This window comes from Perognathus longimembris, chromosome 15, assembly GCF_023159225.1.
Source record: "Perognathus longimembris pacificus isolate PPM17 chromosome 15, ASM2315922v1, whole genome shotgun sequence".
Classification (NCBI taxonomy): Eukaryota; Metazoa; Chordata; class Mammalia; order Rodentia; family Heteromyidae; genus Perognathus; species Perognathus longimembris.
Genome location: NC_063175.1, coordinates 50,166,719 through 50,186,601, shown reverse-complemented (window position 1 = coordinate 50,186,601; position 19,883 = coordinate 50,166,719). Strand labels below are relative to the sequence as shown.

At 42.5% G+C, this 19,883-nt stretch overlaps 1 protein-coding gene across 1 annotated transcript in view; it reads right to left on the bottom strand.

Moving 5' to 3' along the window:
- Phlpp1 (PH domain and leucine rich repeat protein phosphatase 1) overlaps positions 1-16,835 on the bottom strand; it is a 183,309-nt gene extending 166,474 nt beyond the window's left edge. The window contains 2 exon segments of the mRNA XM_048363595.1: positions 15,230-15,448; positions 15,451-16,835. Of these exon segments, the coding sequence (XP_048219552.1) occupies positions 15,230-15,448; positions 15,451-16,717 (1,486 nt within the window). The 5' untranslated portion in view covers positions 16,718-16,835.
- Between the last annotated feature and the right edge of the window lie 3,048 nt (positions 16,836-19,883).

Sequence of the window (19,883 nt, the reverse complement as noted above, 5' to 3'; positions counted from 1 at the left end):
TTAAGGACATAAACTGGAGAACAGTTTGATATTTTCATCCCAGAAAAGCAAATCCCATATCAATACAAAGAATACTGCCATGAATATTTCTGTAAAGGTAACCACAAGCATAATCCATCATCCAAAATTAGTTTTGCTTGTTAATTAACCTTTGTATTACAGAGTACATCTCTTTTGTTTCTTAAACTGTTTTACTCAAAATAATTTACTACCACTTTCAAAATAAAAGTATTCTATGGACTTGTTTTCCCTAGTGCATTTCCCTTTCAATTTTATTCATTCCAAAGGCTTCAACTACTACCTGAATATGGACTATCCTTAAGCATCTATACCTTCATATACCTTCCAGAACTCCAATTTAACACATCCAAATTTTAACTCATCATCTCTCTCCTATACACTAACAAATTCTTGGAGATGATCAGAAATTAGAAACCACGAACTCATTCTAACATACATAACCTTGTCAGTATTGTTCACACTGTATCTAGTTCTCAACTTGGAGAACATACTAGAAGTAGCTCAGGAATAAATACAAAATCCTGAACTCTTCCTCTCCCAAACACACTCCAACACACACACATATAATCATTCACTAAAACTCAACAATTCTATATTCTAAACAACTATCTCAAGTCTGTGGTTTTTTGCTTATCCTGACCTCATGTAGCCCTTCTGATCAACTAGGTAAGCATTCGTCTTCTGCCAGGAATGTCCTTTCCCATCTACTACTCCGGCCTACTCTTCCTAGACTTCAAAATCATCCCCACCTACTCCTCCCCCTATCATCACAGAAGTGATTATTTCCCTATCTTGTACAACAAGGGTAAACCTCAAGAGTGGTACACTATGTGTATTGCAATTCTTTCACCCTTAGAAGGCTAAACTCCTTGAGGCAAGGGCAGCATACTAGCATTTCCTTGGGTCTCTAGCTTTGTGTGAATGTTTTCAGAAAAGAATTTCAATGAATCTTTGTTATGTTGGCCTCCAAGTCCCTGGTAACTTCCTCTCCAAACCATCTTCCAGCCAGCTGCCAGTCAACACCCTAGAACACAAATCTAATCATGCCACTCCCCACTTTATTGCTTATCAAGTCAGTCACTACTTAAGCATGAGGCGTTTCATCATGTGGCCCAAATCTCTCTTTTAGTTTTACCTCTTATAATCTCATTGCCTAATACTTTACCACCCCAAATAACTTGCCATTCCTCATCCATATCATACCCTTACCTTCCTACTTTAGTATCTCACATGCCCATTTCCTGCAGTTCCAGTTGCTGGTTCATACAGGGCCCAGGAAGAATTTCCAGAGCATTCCAACCAGGAAGTTGATGTGTCAGCTTCCTGTATTCCCTTGGCATTAAACACCTCTATCAAGGCATTCTGAGGTTCATTATAATGGTTTCCATAAATCCCAACCCCACTAGATAGTAAAGCATCAGCAAACAAAGGTAATACATCCTTCATAAATTTCCTATATTCAGACCTCTTTCCTGGTATCCCTTTAACTATGCTCAAGATAAGCACCCATCTTATATATGAAAAAAGCAAGGCTCTTACTAAAAAAGAACAAAAACAACAACAACAAAAAAATGAAGTAAACAGTTTCTTCCCAAGACTTATTGTATATATGGTAAGTGCAGAAAAGCAATAAAGCTCCAGTGAAATTTGGAAGCTGGGTGGTGAGCCAGGTCTATTTACCAGCTGACAGCTGCAGTCAGCTTAGCATGCATTCATATTTTGAACTCTAATATTCAATTCAGTACTCTAATATTCAATTAGTAACTACCAAGAAGACACACCTTCATTCATTATATCACCAACTCCTAACTCCAGTGCCTAGTCCTCAAAGTTTACTGAGTTAATTAATGATATTTCTGCGTATTCTGTTGCTTCATGTTTTCAAATTGATCCACAATTCTCCCCTCACCCAAACCACAAACTTAGCATTTTTGAGCTTCTACCACCAATTTTTGAGCTTCTACCACCAAAACTGTCAGTTGGCTACTGAATTTCAAGAAATGACATGTCAATGTTAAGTCTCTTTTTCCTCCCTCCCACTTATTCTTTGCTAGGTTCTGCTAGGTCTAACTTTGAACCACCTAACAGTTCACCTCCTCCAATTCCAAATCTGTCCCGCTTCTAATTTAACCAGTACTACCACTTCTCAAACTATGATGTAGAGGAAATGCCTGGGAGCTTTTAAAATGCTAATACTAACAAGAGATTTCTCGTTGTTGTTTTTAATGTACTATGTGAAGTTCTTTCTTTTTTCTTGTTTTCTTTTTCCTATGGTTTACCCCCCGTTGTCACTGTATTTGATTTTGGTACCCTGCATGTTGTATATACGTTTTTCTGAATTAGGGAAGGGAATGGGAACAACAAAATGGTGAGACAAAGGACAAAGGGCGAACCAATGCAACAGTGATACTTGCAAGACACTATGGTGGAAATGAGGAGGGAAAGGGTAACAAGTTTGACAAGAAATGTACTCACCACATGTGTATATAAGATGAGGCTAAGCAAAATGAACTCCAAGAGATGGAAACAGTAGGATTTTATTATTGTCGTTATGTTTAATGTACTAGGTGAATTTCCTATGGTGTACCCCCTGTGGTCACTGTATACGATTTTGGTACACTGGATACCTTATATATGTTTATCTAAGCTAGGGAAGGGAAAGAAAAATGAGGGAGGGTATAACAAATATGACAAGAAATATACTCACTACCTTATTATGTAACTGTAACAACCCCTCTGTACATCACCTTGACAAAATTTTTTTAAAATATACTCACTACCTTATATATGTAACTGTAATCCCTCTGTATATCACCTTGACAATGAAATTAAATTTTAAAAAGTGCTAATATTTTGTACAACTGAGGTGAGGCCTGAGAGTCTATATTTCTAATAAGTTCCCAGGGGATATTAATAAAGCTAGTTCAAAGCTAACCTTTCAAGGACAGAGATCTCCATATTGCTGCTCACAATGCCAGCACAGCATATGACAATCAGAAGCCAAATGACCATCAGTCAGGAACAGACTAACCATAGGTTTTCATGCCAAGTAAGAAACTAGATGAGATGTCCTCCAGTCATTCAGGACTACACTGTGTGGGGATGTGAGGTTGTCATCCACTTTACACAAGGAAGACCTAACTAAGCTATACATTAGCAGGTGTTGGTAACTTCAATTACTGCATTCAACAGGTTCTCTCTTAGTAATTACGAACAGCCCTGGTCTTACAAGTGTTTTGAAAAGATAAAGAAGATACTGTGCTGATGGATGCCATAATGAATTAACTAAAGTCTCCAAAATTATGGTAGAAAGTTGTGTATTGGCAGGTAATTAATTATCCCTATTGCTGATCACTTTATGTCATTTGATTAGAAGCTTGACTTGGGATGTAAAATTTTGTATGGCATTTGTCATAATTTTAAAACTAACAGCAAAGTGAAGCTTTTTTTTTCCCCAGGATTGTGAGCTATACTGCATGAGACAATATTTCCTCCTAAAGTCATTTGCCAAGTGCTTAAGAAATCATGATAGCTCATCAGTAAAGACTTTACTCGCCATATGCACAGTACAGAAATTATAGACAGATGAAAGAGCTATTTTAAATAGTTTTGCTTGGGAGTGTTTGTTTTGTGCCCCCTCTACCCTCGAACTCAGGTCCTGAACACCATCTGAGCTTATTTTGCTCAAGGCTATCACTCTTATGACTTGAGCCACAGTGCCACTTCCAGCTTTTTCTAAGTAGTTTATTAGAGGTAAGAGTCTCACAGACTTTCCTGCCCAGGCTGGCTTCGAACCCTGATCCTCAATTCTCAGCCTCCTAAGAAGCTAGGATTACAGACGTGAGCCACTGGTACCGAGCATTATGTGTTTCTTCCTAGTTTATTTAAAAATCCTTTTATCTGAGAAACTCAGGTAGCAGATTTTCAGATTAAAAAAAACACAAAAACTTCCAAGTTATGACCAATTAGCTATCCTTCATAGCTTTTATTAATGAGGCCTACACATGACACTAAAGTATCTGCCTTCAGAAGCTGTACACAGAATTTGTCATAAATTTCATTCACCCACAGAAACTCAAAATGTCATGAACCTTAAAAGAGAACAGCTTCCGGAATACCCCAGGCACACCGAGAGGTGCACCTCACATGCATACATTTGCGTTTTCTTGACAAGGAAAACAATTAATAGATGCTCTAATCCAAAATCTGTGACAAACTATGACAGCAACTGAAGCCCAAAATTATTCAAGTAGACAAAAAAAAAAGTCTAGATGTCTAGGGAAGCACCTGGTGAAACTTAAAGATTACATTAGAATGAATAACACTAAACTTGGTCTGACTGGACTTTGAAGCAAAAATATATGTTCCTGAAACAACTCAAGATCCTAGAATAAGGCAACAATCTATACTCCTCAGGTCGTCAAAAGCTCACTCAAGCTTTCTGGCAATGTTCACGGTAAAGTGAGGAGCCTTCTCTCCTCTTTCACTAGATTACTTTTTACCTTTTTATATAAATATTTGCTTACATTTCTCCAAATCTATAAGTATTTCAAGGTATCACAGATACTTCATATTAAGTGTTTTTGAATCAAAAGTACCTTTGACATATTAGAAGCTCATAGAATTGCTCACTGGATGAATGAATGTGCATGGTCTTCTGTGTAATTAAGCATCACAGCCCCATAACACTATATCCCACCTTCCTTAATGAGCCCTAATCAACAGTAACATCTGTGGCAATTTACTATTGCTAAAAATAAAACCACATTATACAACACCTCACAGTTTACAGAGCACTTCCCCATATATCATCCAATTTGAATCTCATGAAGTTCCTTCTGACAGACTTTTTTAAATCACCTGTTCTCCTTCTCTAATTGAGGCTGAGGGAGGTTAAGGAATGTATGCTATCTCACATACAAAGCCCACACACAGTCAGCCACAGGTCTGCAGTGTCTCCCTCAGCACCCTTTCCAGTCCTAGAAGTGACAGCACATACCCCTAACAAATACTGGTCCCCCAGCATGTTAGTTACCACATCTGATCTTCTCAACAATACTTGTTGTTTAGGTCAATGTGAAGAGAGGATGAGCTTGAGCTCCTGGCTCAGGGACAAAGCTAAAACTCAAGTCCAGAATCTTACCTAGTTTAAAGTCTATGCTTCCTAAATGCTGAAATGCCCAAGTTCACAAAACTAGGTAATTGTTTATTTAATAGGAAGCAAAGCAATGTGGGTGGGGGGACCAGAGAACCAGTTAGCTCTGGCATGCGATATCCTAGACACCTTGCTCGCTATACAAATCCAGACAAGTTACCCAACTGTGTCAGCGCCCGAGTCTGCACTGTGTCTCTGGCCAGTCAGCCTGCTCTTTTTTATGGTCCCAGTTTCAGCTCCCGAGTCTGTGCGTCCCTAGCCAGTCAGTTTGCTTTTTCCTAGCCCAATAAATCCATCTTTTTGCTTGAGACTGTCTCTGAGTGCTGGACTCTTGGAGGGACACGGAATCTCCTCCCTCGAACCTCATAACACTCTATAATTCTGATTTTCTGCCATACTGGGAAATAAGTATCTCACACAGTGCAACACTAAATCATAACTGATCATGAAATACCTTTAAACAGATCAATAAAGCTGGGCACTGGTGGCTGATGCCTGTAACTTAACTACTCAGGAGACTATGATCTGAGGGTGGTAGCTTGATGCCAGCCCAGGCAGAAAAGTCTGAGAGACTTATTTCCAATAAACTGCTCAGACAAAGCCAGGAAGTGGCACAGTGGCTCAAGTGGTAAAGCACCAGCCTTGAGCAAACAGAAAGTTCACGGACAGCATCCAGGCCCTGAGTTCAAGACCCAGGACCAGTACAAAAAATAAAATAACAAATACTGAATTTTTAATGTATGTTTGGATGAGAATTTTAATCTATTCTTAATTTCTCCTCCCAATTAATTTTTTAAATATAAACATTTCTTTTTCCAACATTTCTATTCTCCCCGCAATGTCAATTTCAAAGAACTAGACAAGCCCATCCTGATTTACTAGCAATGTATCTCTTTTTAGCCACCTGTCACAAGTCCTACCATAAATCCCCCAAAGGGTAACATCACTAATGTAAGCTAATTTTCCTCTGTGCAAATGAATATCCAGCTGCTCCCTTCCATGTTCTCTCTTTACAACCTGCCACTTTGGTATGCAACCTTCCCAAAGCATTGATTAGAATGAAGAAAATTGTAAAACTTTGAAATAATAGAGAAACCACCAAATGCATAAGGTACTCACTTTCTGAACTTTACTTCTGAGTGATAAATAAAAAGCAGTCAAAGACACTGAGCAGAACATCAATATCCTGATTATGAACCCTAATTCTGAAACAGATCTGCATGGATGATAGAGGACTACACACTTTAATCCTGAGATTTGCCTCCCTGGTCTATAAAAATGCAGATGTTGCTGGGTACCTGTGGCTCATACCTGTAATCCTAGCTACTCAGGCAGCTGAAATCTGAGGATCAAGGTTCAAAGACAGCCAGGGCAAGTATGTGAGACTCTTAATCTCAAATTAACTACCAAAAATCCAGAAATGGAGCTGTGGCTCAAGTGGCAGAGCACTTGCTTTGAGCACAAAATGAAACCCCCACAGATGTGAAAATAAATTCTGTGGGATCCTAAAGTCTATAATCTAATCAAAATAGTGAAAAACTTCCATTTTCTCTTAGTGCTTTTTCTTCCCCTGATTCTAAGTGCCAGTAGACAGGCGCAAGGCTCACAATGAATTAAAACTAATTAACCAGCAAGTTTCATGCATTTGGATCCCACTAAAGAAATTCTTAGAATAAGTTATTAAACTAGATTATGAAGATAACTTATTTTATAAATCAAGAAAATAATTTTATTTCTAATTTAAAAGGTGTATTTCCAGGGCTGGGAATATGGCCTAGTGGTAGAGTGCTTGCCTTGTATATATGAGGCCCTGGGTTCAATTCCTCAGCACCACATATAGAAAAAGCCAGAAAAGGTGCTGTGGCTCAAGTGGTAGAGTGCCAGCCTTGAGTAAAAAGAAGCCAGGGACGGGACAGTGCTCAGGCCCTGAGTTCAAGCCCCAGGACTGGCGGGGGGAGGGTGGAGAGGAGGCGGGATGTGTTTCCTTAAATCCATTTCTAACATGCTGAATTCTACTATAAGTAGGATTGACCAAGAGAAGGTAAATATTCTTCATTCTTCTTCAGCTCTAATTTCTACCAAAAAGTCTGATTTCAAATCTCCACTGTCCCTCTCTGTCCCTCTTTTTCTGTCTCTGTGTATGTCTCTCTGTCTGTGTGTATGTGTATGTTTCTCTCTCTCTCTCTCTCCCCTTCTTCAAAAGAAAACAGATTTATCTGACAACTTCCACTCCATTATTTTACAGATGAAAAAAACACAACTCAGCCAGATGCAGTGGTACACACCCATAATCCTACCACTTGCAATAGAAAAGTAGATCTCAGGATCTCAAGTGCGCTGTGGTACACAGCACTTTGCCTCAAATATTGAGGGTTAGGGATGCTAATCAGTGATGCAATGCTTGCTAGCATACCTATGGCTCTAGATTCAATTCTGAGTGCTGCCCCCCCCAAAAAAAAACACAAACCCCCTACACACAAACACATCAAACTCATAAACTACAAAATACAGCTTCAACCACTAAGGTAGATGACAAGCTCTCAAAATACATTCCTTAGGAATATACTTCTCCTAATACATGATCAAGAACTGGTTTTACACTATGGAGAACAGTATGGAGGTTCCTCAAAAAGCTCAACATAGACCTACCCTATGACCCAGCCATACCACTCCTAGGCATCTATCCTGAACAACAGATCCTAAGATATCAAAAAGACATCTGCACTTCCATGTTTATCGCTGCACAATTCACAATAGCCAAAATATGGAAACAACCCAGATGCCCCTCCACAGATGAATGGATCCAAAAAATATGGTACCTATACACAATGGAATACTACATAGCAATTAGAAATGGTGAAATATTGGTATTCGCAGGGAAATGGTCAGAACTTGAACAAATAATGTTGAGTGAGACATGCCTAGATTACAGAAAACAAAGGGGCATGATCTCCTTGATATATGACTGTTAAGGAGGGGGGTGGGGGAGACAGTAGAGACCAGGTCTGTGAGAAACAAAAAACTTCTTGTCAAATGGTATTTCCCACAGGTTTGGGCCAGCGACCCTACATTATGTAACTAAAACCAAACAACTACTCAACATATAAAGGTCAAAAATAGACCTCTCAGTGGATCACAATAGCTCATAAAGCTATGTATGTATGTTCATATAAGACAAGGATAAGCAAACTCTATTGTTGATGTTACATTTAAAGTCCTAGGTGAATTTCCTTTGGCATAGGCCACGTGGCTACTGTATATGTTTGTGGTACACTGTGTAATGTATATATGTCTACCTGATCTAGGGAAGGGAAAGAAAAACAGAGTGTAAGATATCACAAGAAATGTACACACTGCCCTATTATGTAACTGTACGCACAACACCTTGTCAAAAAGTTTTTTTAATTAATAAACAAATTTTAAAAAAAAAAACAGATTCTGATAAAGAGAAGATAGAGCCCTGGTGTCCTTTCCTCCTACTTTAAATTGACCCAGCTACTCATAATTTAAATAAATGCACCGTCATTCCTCTGCAAAAAAAAAAAAAAAAAAAAAGAACTGGTTTTACACATAAAATCTCAATCTTTAATCCATGTTTCAGGAGTCAGCTGAATGTAATATCTAGACAATTGTTAAATTACAACAGAACAGCTATACACTGGTGGCTCCTGCCTGTAATGCTAGCAACTCAGAAGGCTGAGATCTAAGGATCTCAATGGAAGCCAGCCCAGGCAGAAAAATTTGTGAGACTCTTATCTCAAATAAACCATAAAATAGCTGGAAGCAGAGCTATGGCTCAAGTGGCAGAGTGCCAGCCTTGAACGAAAAAGCCAACAGAGAGCAGCACTACGTCCTGAGTTCCAGCCCCAGAACCATTTAAAAAAAAAAAAAAAGATAAATTACAATGAAAACTCGTATAGATCATACTATATTTTTGTTTTATTTGAAATCATGCCTGCTACTTGGGGAAATCCCAACACTTGAACACATCTATTAACTAAGAAAGGTATATGCAAAGATCCATTCTCCAACTACTCTTCACCAGGTAAGAGTCAGAAGAAATAGATATTGCACATATAAATTGCTTCCCGCTTAAAAGAATGAAGAAAAAATCTAAGGGAAAAAGAACTAATTCAAATTCTCTCAAATCTCAAATTTCTAAACATGTTTCATACATTATAAACATGGTTCCAAATTAATTATTTCAAATTTTATCCAATCCTGTAAGAATGCTTTCATATAGCTGGAAATGAGACCCATTTACTTTTAGTCAAGCTTCACTGGAGAAAGTATACACCAATAACTCTAGGTGGTTTTTTTAAAATTTCCTACTATAAAGTATTGTTATTTGCAAACTCCTAAAATATGTACAGCATACAAATAAAGTGTTTTGCCCAACTTTCAATAGAGCACCTTAGGTTACAAATGCAGAGGCCAGTAAATGAACACCTCAAAAAGATACTTTGTCATTAAATACATTTTACAATGTATAAAAACAATCCCAACTATTTAAAAAAAAGGATAAAAATGTGGCATAACAGCATCGTTATGCTTTGTTTCAATTAACATATTGACAAGTACATCAGGCCAACTCATGGTAAAACCACCATTCCATCTATAAAATTAAAGTGTAATATTACTTCACAAATCAAAAACGGCTATTAGAGTTGACTTTAAAAAAAAGTACAGTGTCACACAACTTGAAAGGTCTGCTATTTGTTAGCCAAATAACCTATTGTTAAGGTTTATTTTATCCAGATCTTTGAGTTTCATTTTTCTAAATATTCCAAATCCTAAAGTATAAAAAAGAGTTTTGCCCTAGAAACAACAGTGACATTAGGCCAGATTCCAAACCCCTCATTACCAGTATGCCACCAGTATGTGTGGTTAAGGAGGGGACTGAGTTTTATAAGGTAGGCTTTTTTAAGAGGGGGAGGTGGGGGGAGACACTATTTTCCCAGTCTGCTTTAGGCATTTTGACAACATCTCTTTTTTCTCTCTCTTTTTCAAAATGTCAGGTGTTTTTAAAGAAATAGTTTTCTACTGGGTGCGCTAGGGTTTCTCAACTTTCAAAGTACAATTAAACCCTTCTCCTTAGTCCAGACAGACTGAACTATGGCACACAACAAAATCATTAAATTTAAGATGCTTCATTTGACAGATGTCTCATTAAATTCATCTCAAAGTTGAAGTTAGGAGATGCCTTGCAAAGGGAAAAGGATGTTAGCTCTAAGAAAACTTTGAAAGAGAATGCTCTTTCCAAGTTCACAAAGTTCATTCACGTGAAATAGAATATATTAATAATATTTGGCACATCTCAAATCTCCTGCCAAGGGAGAACTGCCCATATGTGTGTTTAGCACATCCCAGAACACCCAAACAGGATGATGGAAAGCTAAAGAATCAGGGCACATGCCACCAGCTGCCTCACAAAGTTTAATAAATTCAACAAATGTTATTCAAATATGTCACATTTTCTACCAGGCTGGATCTTATACAGTGTCAGTGAATGTTATGTTACTAATACAGGTTAAATACAGGGTTCAAGAAAAAGAAAAATTACAAACAAGCATGTATTACACTAAAAAATTAATCATCACCTCAGAATCAATTACTAATCATTTAAGGGAGTTGATTAAACAATTTGTGTGTATGCAGGCAGGTGTGTGTGTGTGTGTGTGTGTGTGTATGTGTGTGTTTTACTAGGGTTTGAACCCAGGACCTAATATATGCTTAAACATGTACTCTACCACTAAGCTAAATCCCCATACCATTTTACAGCAAGAAAAAAATATACCTAGAAATTTTACCCTAATTCATTTAGCCCCATTGGCCTCTCTACAATCATTGTACAAATGACATCATTTGGGGAATGATGAATTTACTCTATAGCTCCATAAAAAATGGTACAGAAGCACACATAGCAGTACCAATAAAGCATTACTTATCATGAGTGTTCTACCAAGTACAGATAATCCTTTTTAAAATAAAAGGCAAGTAAGATTTTTAATAATGGGTATTTTCAGTATTTTAAAGGAACTAGACTAGCACAGCTCTACTCTCCACTTTTTAGATGAAAATTCTTAATTTACTTCTCAATGAAGATTTACAGTTTAAAAAATGAGAAGCTTGAGTAAGAGAATACGGAACCGTTAGGTAAACTTTATTTCATTTCAACCCTAAGTATTGTTATTTTTGTAAACAGAATATTCACATTACTTCAGTACTTTATATATTATCTACTTTTTTGCCAGTCTAGGTTATGTTTTTAAAGGTAGTATGATAAAAATAGAATTATTCACATTTTACAAGGAATACCTCTCAGGTCTACAGGATAATAGCACCTCATTACCAACAAACATAGCGTACTTTCTGAATGCTTTCAACCAAGTGAAAAATTTAAGTGTAAATGAAATTCAGCATCAATTCATGGAAAGTGATATGAATTGCAAAGCAGAACATCTAGCTGTCTATTCTCAGCTCTACCAAGGACTGAAAGAATATGAGTCAAATCTCTCTGTGCATCCATTTCTCCATCTAAAAAGGACTGACACCGACCCCTCCCTAATAATGTTTCTGAGAGGACAAATGAGATAATTTATGTGAAAACCCTGTAAGATTTTTGAAGACAATAAAATCGAATGTGTAACAGTGTTATTATCAAAGCACGGTCAAGAGAAAAAGACATCATGTACTTTACATCAAAACAACAAATACATAAATATGACAAATGTAAAATATGAAAAACAACTAAATAAATGTAAACATTTTGTACCTAAAAGGACTACTGGAGCATACACTGGGGTTATATGTTCAAAGTACGTTATTTGATACTGCTGTAATTATAGTAATAAGAGCCTGCCAGTCAATACTACAGCTTAATGCTGAACCGCTCCTCCTGGTTTCCATGTAGGAAACCATGTAAGGATTGATCATTCTCAAAAGAGAAAAAAGAGAAGAAATATGAGACAAGGAAGGAAACTGTTCTACCAAGACATCTTAAGGATTTACATATAAAAACATCTTGTCCAAGATGCACTAGGTACAGTATTCTTCATTCTGTAAAAGTTCTCTCCATTATTATAGCCAGAATATCAGATCTAAAAGGTTAAAAGTTAAAAGTTTAAAACTGCCCTTGCTCAGTAACACAGACTTCCCAGAGAGTCCAAAACAGGAGCTCATTCATGTTTAGGTGTCTATAAAATTTATTCCAGGCAACCTAAATTCTTTAATTTTAACCTAAAGTTATTCTTTCAGGCAAAATTTAAGATGTCTGATTTGAAAAGGGAATTAAATGTTCACTAAAAATTTCTCTTATTTTAAAACGCTAAGAAGACTGTTACATGATTTTCAATCTAAATTTTCTTTATTTCTAGAATTACATGGTACTTTTTATCCAAAGCCTTTTACTTCACTGAAGACTCATTTTACCTTACCCAAATACATACTTAACCATTCAAAGTGACCACAAATGGCTTTCAAACACTTTCAAGAACAACCTGGGTACTAAACCTCATTGAAAAAGTGGCCCTCCAGAGAATGAAAATTCTTTCCTGGACAAGAACTTGTTGAACAATGAAGCCAGGTGGGAAATTTTTAGGAAGGGGGAAAAAAATCATAGACAATGAGCTCAGCTTAAGGATGGAAAATATTAAGAAGGCCTGAAAAGATACCTTCCTAGCTATCCTTAACTCCCCTACAATAAAGACATGCAACAAGAATCGCAAATTATGCGTATAATGATAAAATAAGGTATTGAATTTTCCAGCATGCTCTTTAAGGATGTCATCCAAAACAAACATTTCTTCTTAAAGAAAACAAGTATCAAGATACAGCATCCCCTTAGGGTGCCCTATATATATTCCTCAGGAGCACCAGAGATAGTATTTCTAGGAATCTCTTCAGCCCAGTGTCAACCCCTTGGCTATATATAAAGTCTGACAATGTCTCAAAAAGTGAGTTATAGCAAGACTAAACTTCAGTGCAAAAGTTTAGATGAGCTCACCAGATGCTAAATTTTGTCCTAAGGCAAATGAGTATCAGCAGAGAGTTGTTTGTTATATTAACCTAGACGTAAAATATGCTCAACACTGTTTAAATACAAAACAAGCAATCAGACATCTTAATTACCAGGCATCTTCTTTTCTGTAACCTTGTATGTACTCAAACTTCATATTCAAGAACAGGATGTATACTATGGAGTGACATCCCCATTTTATTAGTCATTTTTATGAGTTTATATGCACATGTACATATGTATTTATGCTGTGCATGTAGAGTAGAGCAGTAAGTTCAGAGTGAGGTGACAATTACTGCTTTTCATAAAGAATAAAACAAAAATACTTAAATGATCATACCAGAAATGGAAGATTTAACAAAAGGATTTATCATTTTACATTGAGATTCACTGGGGAAAAAATTTGCTTATCATTCACTTGGAATCCTGTAGACACCCTCAAAAAGACAATCAAGGCAATTTAAAGATTTGAAATTTATGACTGTAGCACCCAAAACCTCTATGGACATTCATCAGGATCAACACTGACTGTGAACAAAATAAGGGTTTGAAAAGCTCCTTCCTTCCATATAAGTGTCCAAATATTGTTCATTTTCTATACCTTGTTTTATATCATCCCCTCCATGTAAAGAACATGTATCATTCCCATTTCAACAAAATATTCTCCTTTCAAGTGGTGCTTCCACCCTTGAAAGCTGTCGTCAAGTATTATTTTACAAATTCCATGAGCTGTAGGAGAAAGGGATAATACAGGAGTTGCTTTTGTAAAATAAAATTTTAAAAATCACCCATATTCTGGGCCAAAATTTTTAAAGGCCTATCATTCAGTTGAGATGGTATCTTTAGCACTACAGATACTATGGTATTAAAATCTGATTTTCTTTATAAGCAAAAGATTCACCAGAAATCCACGTAAGCACTTCAGAAAAATTGCAGTGAAACTTAAGATGAATATCTCAAAAGGGATACTGCCTGTCTTAAATATCTCAACAGTTTAAAATTTTCCTTATTCAACTTAGGTAAACTGCAACTAGGACACCCGTGAGATGAAATGAATAGGTACAGAATAATGGAGTTGGTAGTATGATTACTTCCCTGACATTACAACCTAAAACCTAGAGCTGGCAAAGATGTAATCCTCATGATTTAGTCTTTCTAGTCTAACTTTCTAAGTTTCTTATCACTGAGAACTTTTGCTCAAACAGAGGAAAAGGATGCAAACTTAAGAGTTCAAATGCAGCAACCAAGATCTACATAGATCCCTCATTTGGAACCAGCCAAGTCTTTAACCAAAAGACACACACTCCATTTCTCATCAACCCTCGTTACGAATTTGATCAGGTACTGGAAAGACAGGAAGATCTGCGGTCCACCCCGAAAGTAGAAAAGGCAACTACTTAAATCCTTATTACGGACTCTAGTGCAAGTCCTGAAGCTGGAAGCAAACTCATTTTCATGCAGAAGAAACTGAAATAAGGGGTGGAGGTGGGGGGGGAATGAAATAACTAACACACAACAAGAACAACATCGGTCAGGTGCCAGCAGAGTGGAACAAACAAAGGCCCTCGGTGGCCCCGGACCGTTCTCCAGGTTAGGTGCAGGACCGGTAAATTTCGGGCAGAAGGCAGGGAAAGGTGTGTGTTCATTCCTGAGGACTGGGGCAGGTTCCCTGAAATCCCAAACTGCCTGAACGCCAGCGAGCCCCCAGCGGAGGCCGGATGGGAAAGGACCTCCCGTGTCAAAGGAGTCGCTGCCTTTCCGGACAAGGGGACAGACAGCCCGCACTTCCCGGTGGCCGGGCCGCCACTTCCCCCGGGCCTGCCTCCTACCTGAAGCCCGGGAGTGGCGGCAAGTCTCCCGCTTAGCATTAAGGCAGAGCGCACGCCAACAGCTGCACCCCAACAGCCAAGACTCAGCAGCCCCTCGGTGGGTTTTGGGGCTGGGCCCTGTGGGCCGTGTAGAGGGGGGTCTCGCTTGGCTACCCAGAGTTGGGGGGGGGGGGGACACACGATTCAACGTGCAGGTGGCTTCCTTACCTGCGTAGAAGCGGATGAGGCAGCCGACCTCCGAGTCCATGCCTTCTTCCTGCACCCTCCACAGTTCCCCAAACCCCAGCTGGAAGAGGTAGTCATTTTGGATCTGCAGGGGCTTCTCGTCCGCCTCCAGGCGCCGGGTGGTCTCCCCGTGGAGCTGCACGTACAGGGTGGGCGGCGGAGGCGCCTTCTCCGCCACGGCTCCCCGCCGGGGGACGGGAGGCTTCCCGGGGCCGCCGCCGCCGGGTCCCCCCGAGACCCCTCGGGGGCCGCCCCGCCGGGGGCTTTCTGCGGTGGGGGCGGCGGCGGGGTGGCCGTCTGGGGCCGTCGGGGCTGGCTCCCCGGGTCGGTCTCCAGCTCCTCGGACGACGAGGAGCCGCCGCCGCCGCCGCTGCTGTAGGGGTCGAGGCGATCGGACACGCTCTCGGCGCTGGGGCTCAGGCTGAAGCTCTCGGTGTCGGAGGCCGGGGTGGCGGCGGCGGGCGCGCCGTCCAGCCGCCGCCGCGGGGCCCCGCGCGGGGAAGCCGGGCCTCCCGGGAACGCGTCTCCCGGGCTGGAGTCCGAGGGCGCGGGGCTGGCGGGCCAGGCGCCCGCGGGCAGCGGCAGGTCGGCGGGAGGGGGGCGCGGCGGACCCCCGACGGCGGGCCCCGCCGGGGCGGCGATCCCGCCGGGGGCCGAGTCCGACGGCGAGGCGGCGAGCTGCGAGCCGGCCGCCGGGGTGCCGTCGGCGGCGGCGGCGGCGGCTCCGGCCGCCCGGCCCGGCACCCTCACCACCCCGCCGCTCTTGTGGCCCAGCTGCAGGAGGCGGGCGGCCACCTCGCCCGCCGTGGTGTCCAGCGTGCAGAGCACCGGGCGCAGGTAGCCGGAGGCCAGGTGGCGGTCGAAGACGTGCACGCAGCCCCGCCGGAGCTGGTGCCTCACCCAGTCCCGGTCCGACGGCTGCAGCGGCAACATCGGCCGGTGCTTCAGCAGCAGCGTCTTCCGGTCCAGGCTCCGGGTGCACAACGCCGCCGAGGCCGAGCAGGAGGCGGGGAGGCCGGCGGCGCCCGGGGACTGCGAGGCGGGCCCGGCGGAGGACGACGACGACGCGGACGAGGACGACGACGAGGCGGCCGCCGCCGCCGACAGATTCCTCTTCAGCCGCCCTCTTCGCAGCAGGAGCGAGTTGGCGCCGCTGCCGGCCCCCGGCCCCGGGGCGATCCCGCCGGCGGGGGGCTGAGGAGTCCCGCGCCGCCGCCGGCGCCCCGTACCCCCGGCTCGGCCCGGCGGCGGCGGCGGCCCGGGCGGCGCCTCGCGGGGGGCCTCAGCCCGCGCCCCGCCGCCGCCGTTCCCGCCGCTCGCGGTCAGCACGGCGGGCTCCGGGCTCCGGCCGCCCCCGGCCGCCGCCGCCGCGGCCAGAGCCGCCGCCGCCGCCGCCACCGCCGCCGCCCGGTCCTCCCGGCTGGGGTCGGGGAGTCGCTGCGCCGGGGCCGCCGCGGCGGCGGGCTCCATCGCACTGGGGTTTCGCGTTTCCCCCCCAGCTCGGGCGGCGGCGGCGGCGGTGGCGGGCGCGGAGGGAGGCGGTGAGGCGAAGGTGGAAGACGACGGCGGCGGCGGCGGCGGCCGCGCGCGGAGCAGCAGGGAGAAGCCAATGGCGCTCGGCGCGGCCGTTCCAGGGGATTATGTGGCAATTCGGAGCATTCCGTCGGTGTCTCGGTGTTCCATCCCGCGCGCCCGCCGGGCCGCACCGTTCCCCCCCCGCCTTCCCCGCCACACGCGCCCTCCCCGCCGGGTCCAGGGCTCCCCCCCGCTCCCCAGCGCCAGGCCCCGCCCGCTCCGCCCGCCTCACCCGCCCCCCCCCCCCCGCGAGCCAGCCGCCGAGCTCGGCTCATTGAATATTAATCAAGCGCGCGGGAAGGCGGGCGGCGGGCCTCATGAATATGAATAGCTCACAGGACGACATTTTGGGGAGGGGCGTGGGAGGGGCGGGGGGAGAGAAGGGCAGAGGGGCGGGACCTCAGGGTAAATAAACGTGACGCGTGCGTGCGAGGGCGGGGCCGTTGCTGGGCGGTCCCAGAGTCCACTCGAGGAGGGGGGTGGAAAACAGCCTGAGACGCGCGAGGCTCCTTGGGAGTTGTAGTTCCATTCCGAGTGGGACATGCGGGGAGGGAGCGGGGACGAACTACAAGCCCCACAGATCCTCAGGACTCCGGTCCTTTCCATACAGCCAGCTGCTGGCTGTAGGTAGTGGGCGTTGTGCCCTCTGCTGTTGAACAATTTGCCCGGGAACGTTCTTCTTTCCCCGTTACCCGGCCACTCTTGCTTCCCAGATGACTTATTTTCACTGCTAATTCAAAGTGAGGGCTTTCAGAGACTCTTAAACAGTGCGGACATCCTGAGTATACACCACTGCCCGTTGTGTAAAATACAAGTAAGTACACACCGGGGCTCCTGGGACCCCTGGCCGGCCTCTGGGTCCTCTGGACTCCCCTCCCCACCCCACCCCCCCGGCTTTCTCAAGGTCGGGGAACACACGCAGTGTCTGGAAATTCTAGCTCAGACGATAGTTGCATGTGTCTGGTGGGAATTGTCCAAACCTGACCCCATCCTTTCCCATTCGCCTGTTAGGAGTGGGGGGGGGGGGAATGGCAAAGGGCCCAGCGTTTCCCACTGATCTTGAGCCTTGACGTTGTTCAGTCACACAGAAAAGGAGGGGAAAAGACAGACACATTCGAATGGAGACAGTGAGATAGGAAATGGGCTTTTTCTGTTGTTTTTTTCTTTTAAGGGGGAAAGATTTTTTTTTTTAGTCTATTTATTTATTGGCAAGATCTCACTCAGGCAGAGTTAGAACTGACAGTCCCACTGTCTCAGCCTCCACAGTGTTGGCATCACAGGCATTTGCCAACCTATCAAGGGAACATATATTCCCTGCACTTAAATGTTTAGTCCTGGTCTGAAAAGTGACTTTTCTTTTTTGGACAATTTACTAAACCCTTTTGTAAAACATTGTTTTTTTGGTATATTTTATTAGCATATATTAATATTACCAGAGGGTTTATTGAGAGCGTCACATTGAGGCTTATGGAATACTTTAAACATGTTCACCCACTTTATTCTCCTACCCTCCCTTTCTCACCTCCCCTCCCCCCCCACACACCTTTCCAAAGCATTTGGTGGGTTTAATTAAGCTAGCTATCTTATCTATCTGTAATGTACTTCCATCCTCTTTATACCCTTGTCCTTTTTCCTCTTTCCCACTGAGTTCTCCCCCACACTTACACACACAATCCCCTTTCACATTCATTACCATTGTTACCATTTTAGGACTAGATTTCACATGTAAATGAGAACATAGGATACCTAGCTGATCTCACTCAACATGATGATCTCCACATCTATCCATGTTCCTGAAGATGACTTCATTTCATTCTTTGGTATTAAACCTTTTTATTGAATAACCCTGATTGATTATAAATCTGAGTTTTCACATGTAAGACCTTTTAATAGTTTTAACTACATACTACCCAGGACTTAACTTTAATAAAGTTGCTAAAAGTGAGGAGAGAGTTTGCCCCAAGAAAACATGCATTTAGTTTTTCCATACAATTGCATCAAAGAGAAATGGAGAAAGCTACTAGGATAAAAATAAATACTTTCTAGTGAATCTTGAAATTCCTAAAATTATTCCTAAAAATTATTTTCCATATTTTAAAGGATTTACTCCTTAGTTTCATGAAACTAGTTTTTATTCCATTTCACTCAATAGCAACATTTTAAAAAATAGGGTTACTACATATATCCATAAGAGAGATACAGATTCAAGTAAGTTAGCAAACTACTATGGAAATGTACACTAGTCATGTGTTCAACAAGGGAATAACCCAGTACAACTAAAGGAAAAAAGGAAGAGAGGGGATAGACAGAGAGGGGAAGGGAAGGGGAGAGAAATTATTGTAATTGGGAGGGGCAGTTGGAGAGCCATCATATACTTCTGATAAAGAGGAACTTGCTGTAAGAGATACCTAATACTAAATTGCAGGTAGGAGAGATAGTAAATAATGTGAAACTATCAGTATTGAAAAGGAAATACATTAACAATTGAAAAAATAAGAAAATAGAAGTAGACTTGCCACCACTGGCTTGTGCCTATAATCCTATCTAATCAGGAGACTGAGATTAGAGGATCTCAGTTCTAAGCCAGCCCAAGCAGAAAAATCCCAGAGCCTCCATCTTCAATTAATTAGCAAAAAGCTGAGATGGAAGTGTGGTTCAAGTGTAAAGCACCAGCCATAAGCAAACAAGCCAAGTGAGAGCACAAGCCACTGAGTTCAAGACTCTGGACTATAAAAAGATTAAAAAAACAAAACAAAAGTAGATGCAAAGTATTTATTTTTCCCCAACTAATGAGAACAATCCATAATCTGGAAGATGATATATCTCATTGTGCTCAGAAAAATCAGAGTGCAGGGTAAAAAAAGGTCTACTGTGCAATCCAAAACATTCACAAGTTTATGCAATCCTAAGCCTTCACAAAGTTACAAAACTTGTGAGTGAAAAGCGAGAGAAAGAAAGAAGAATTCCTAAAGAATAGATAATCCTCTGAATTCCACAGCAGCCAGAATCTTGCAGTTGAAATAACAAATGGATGGCGAGCCATGGAACTTGTACTTAGAGC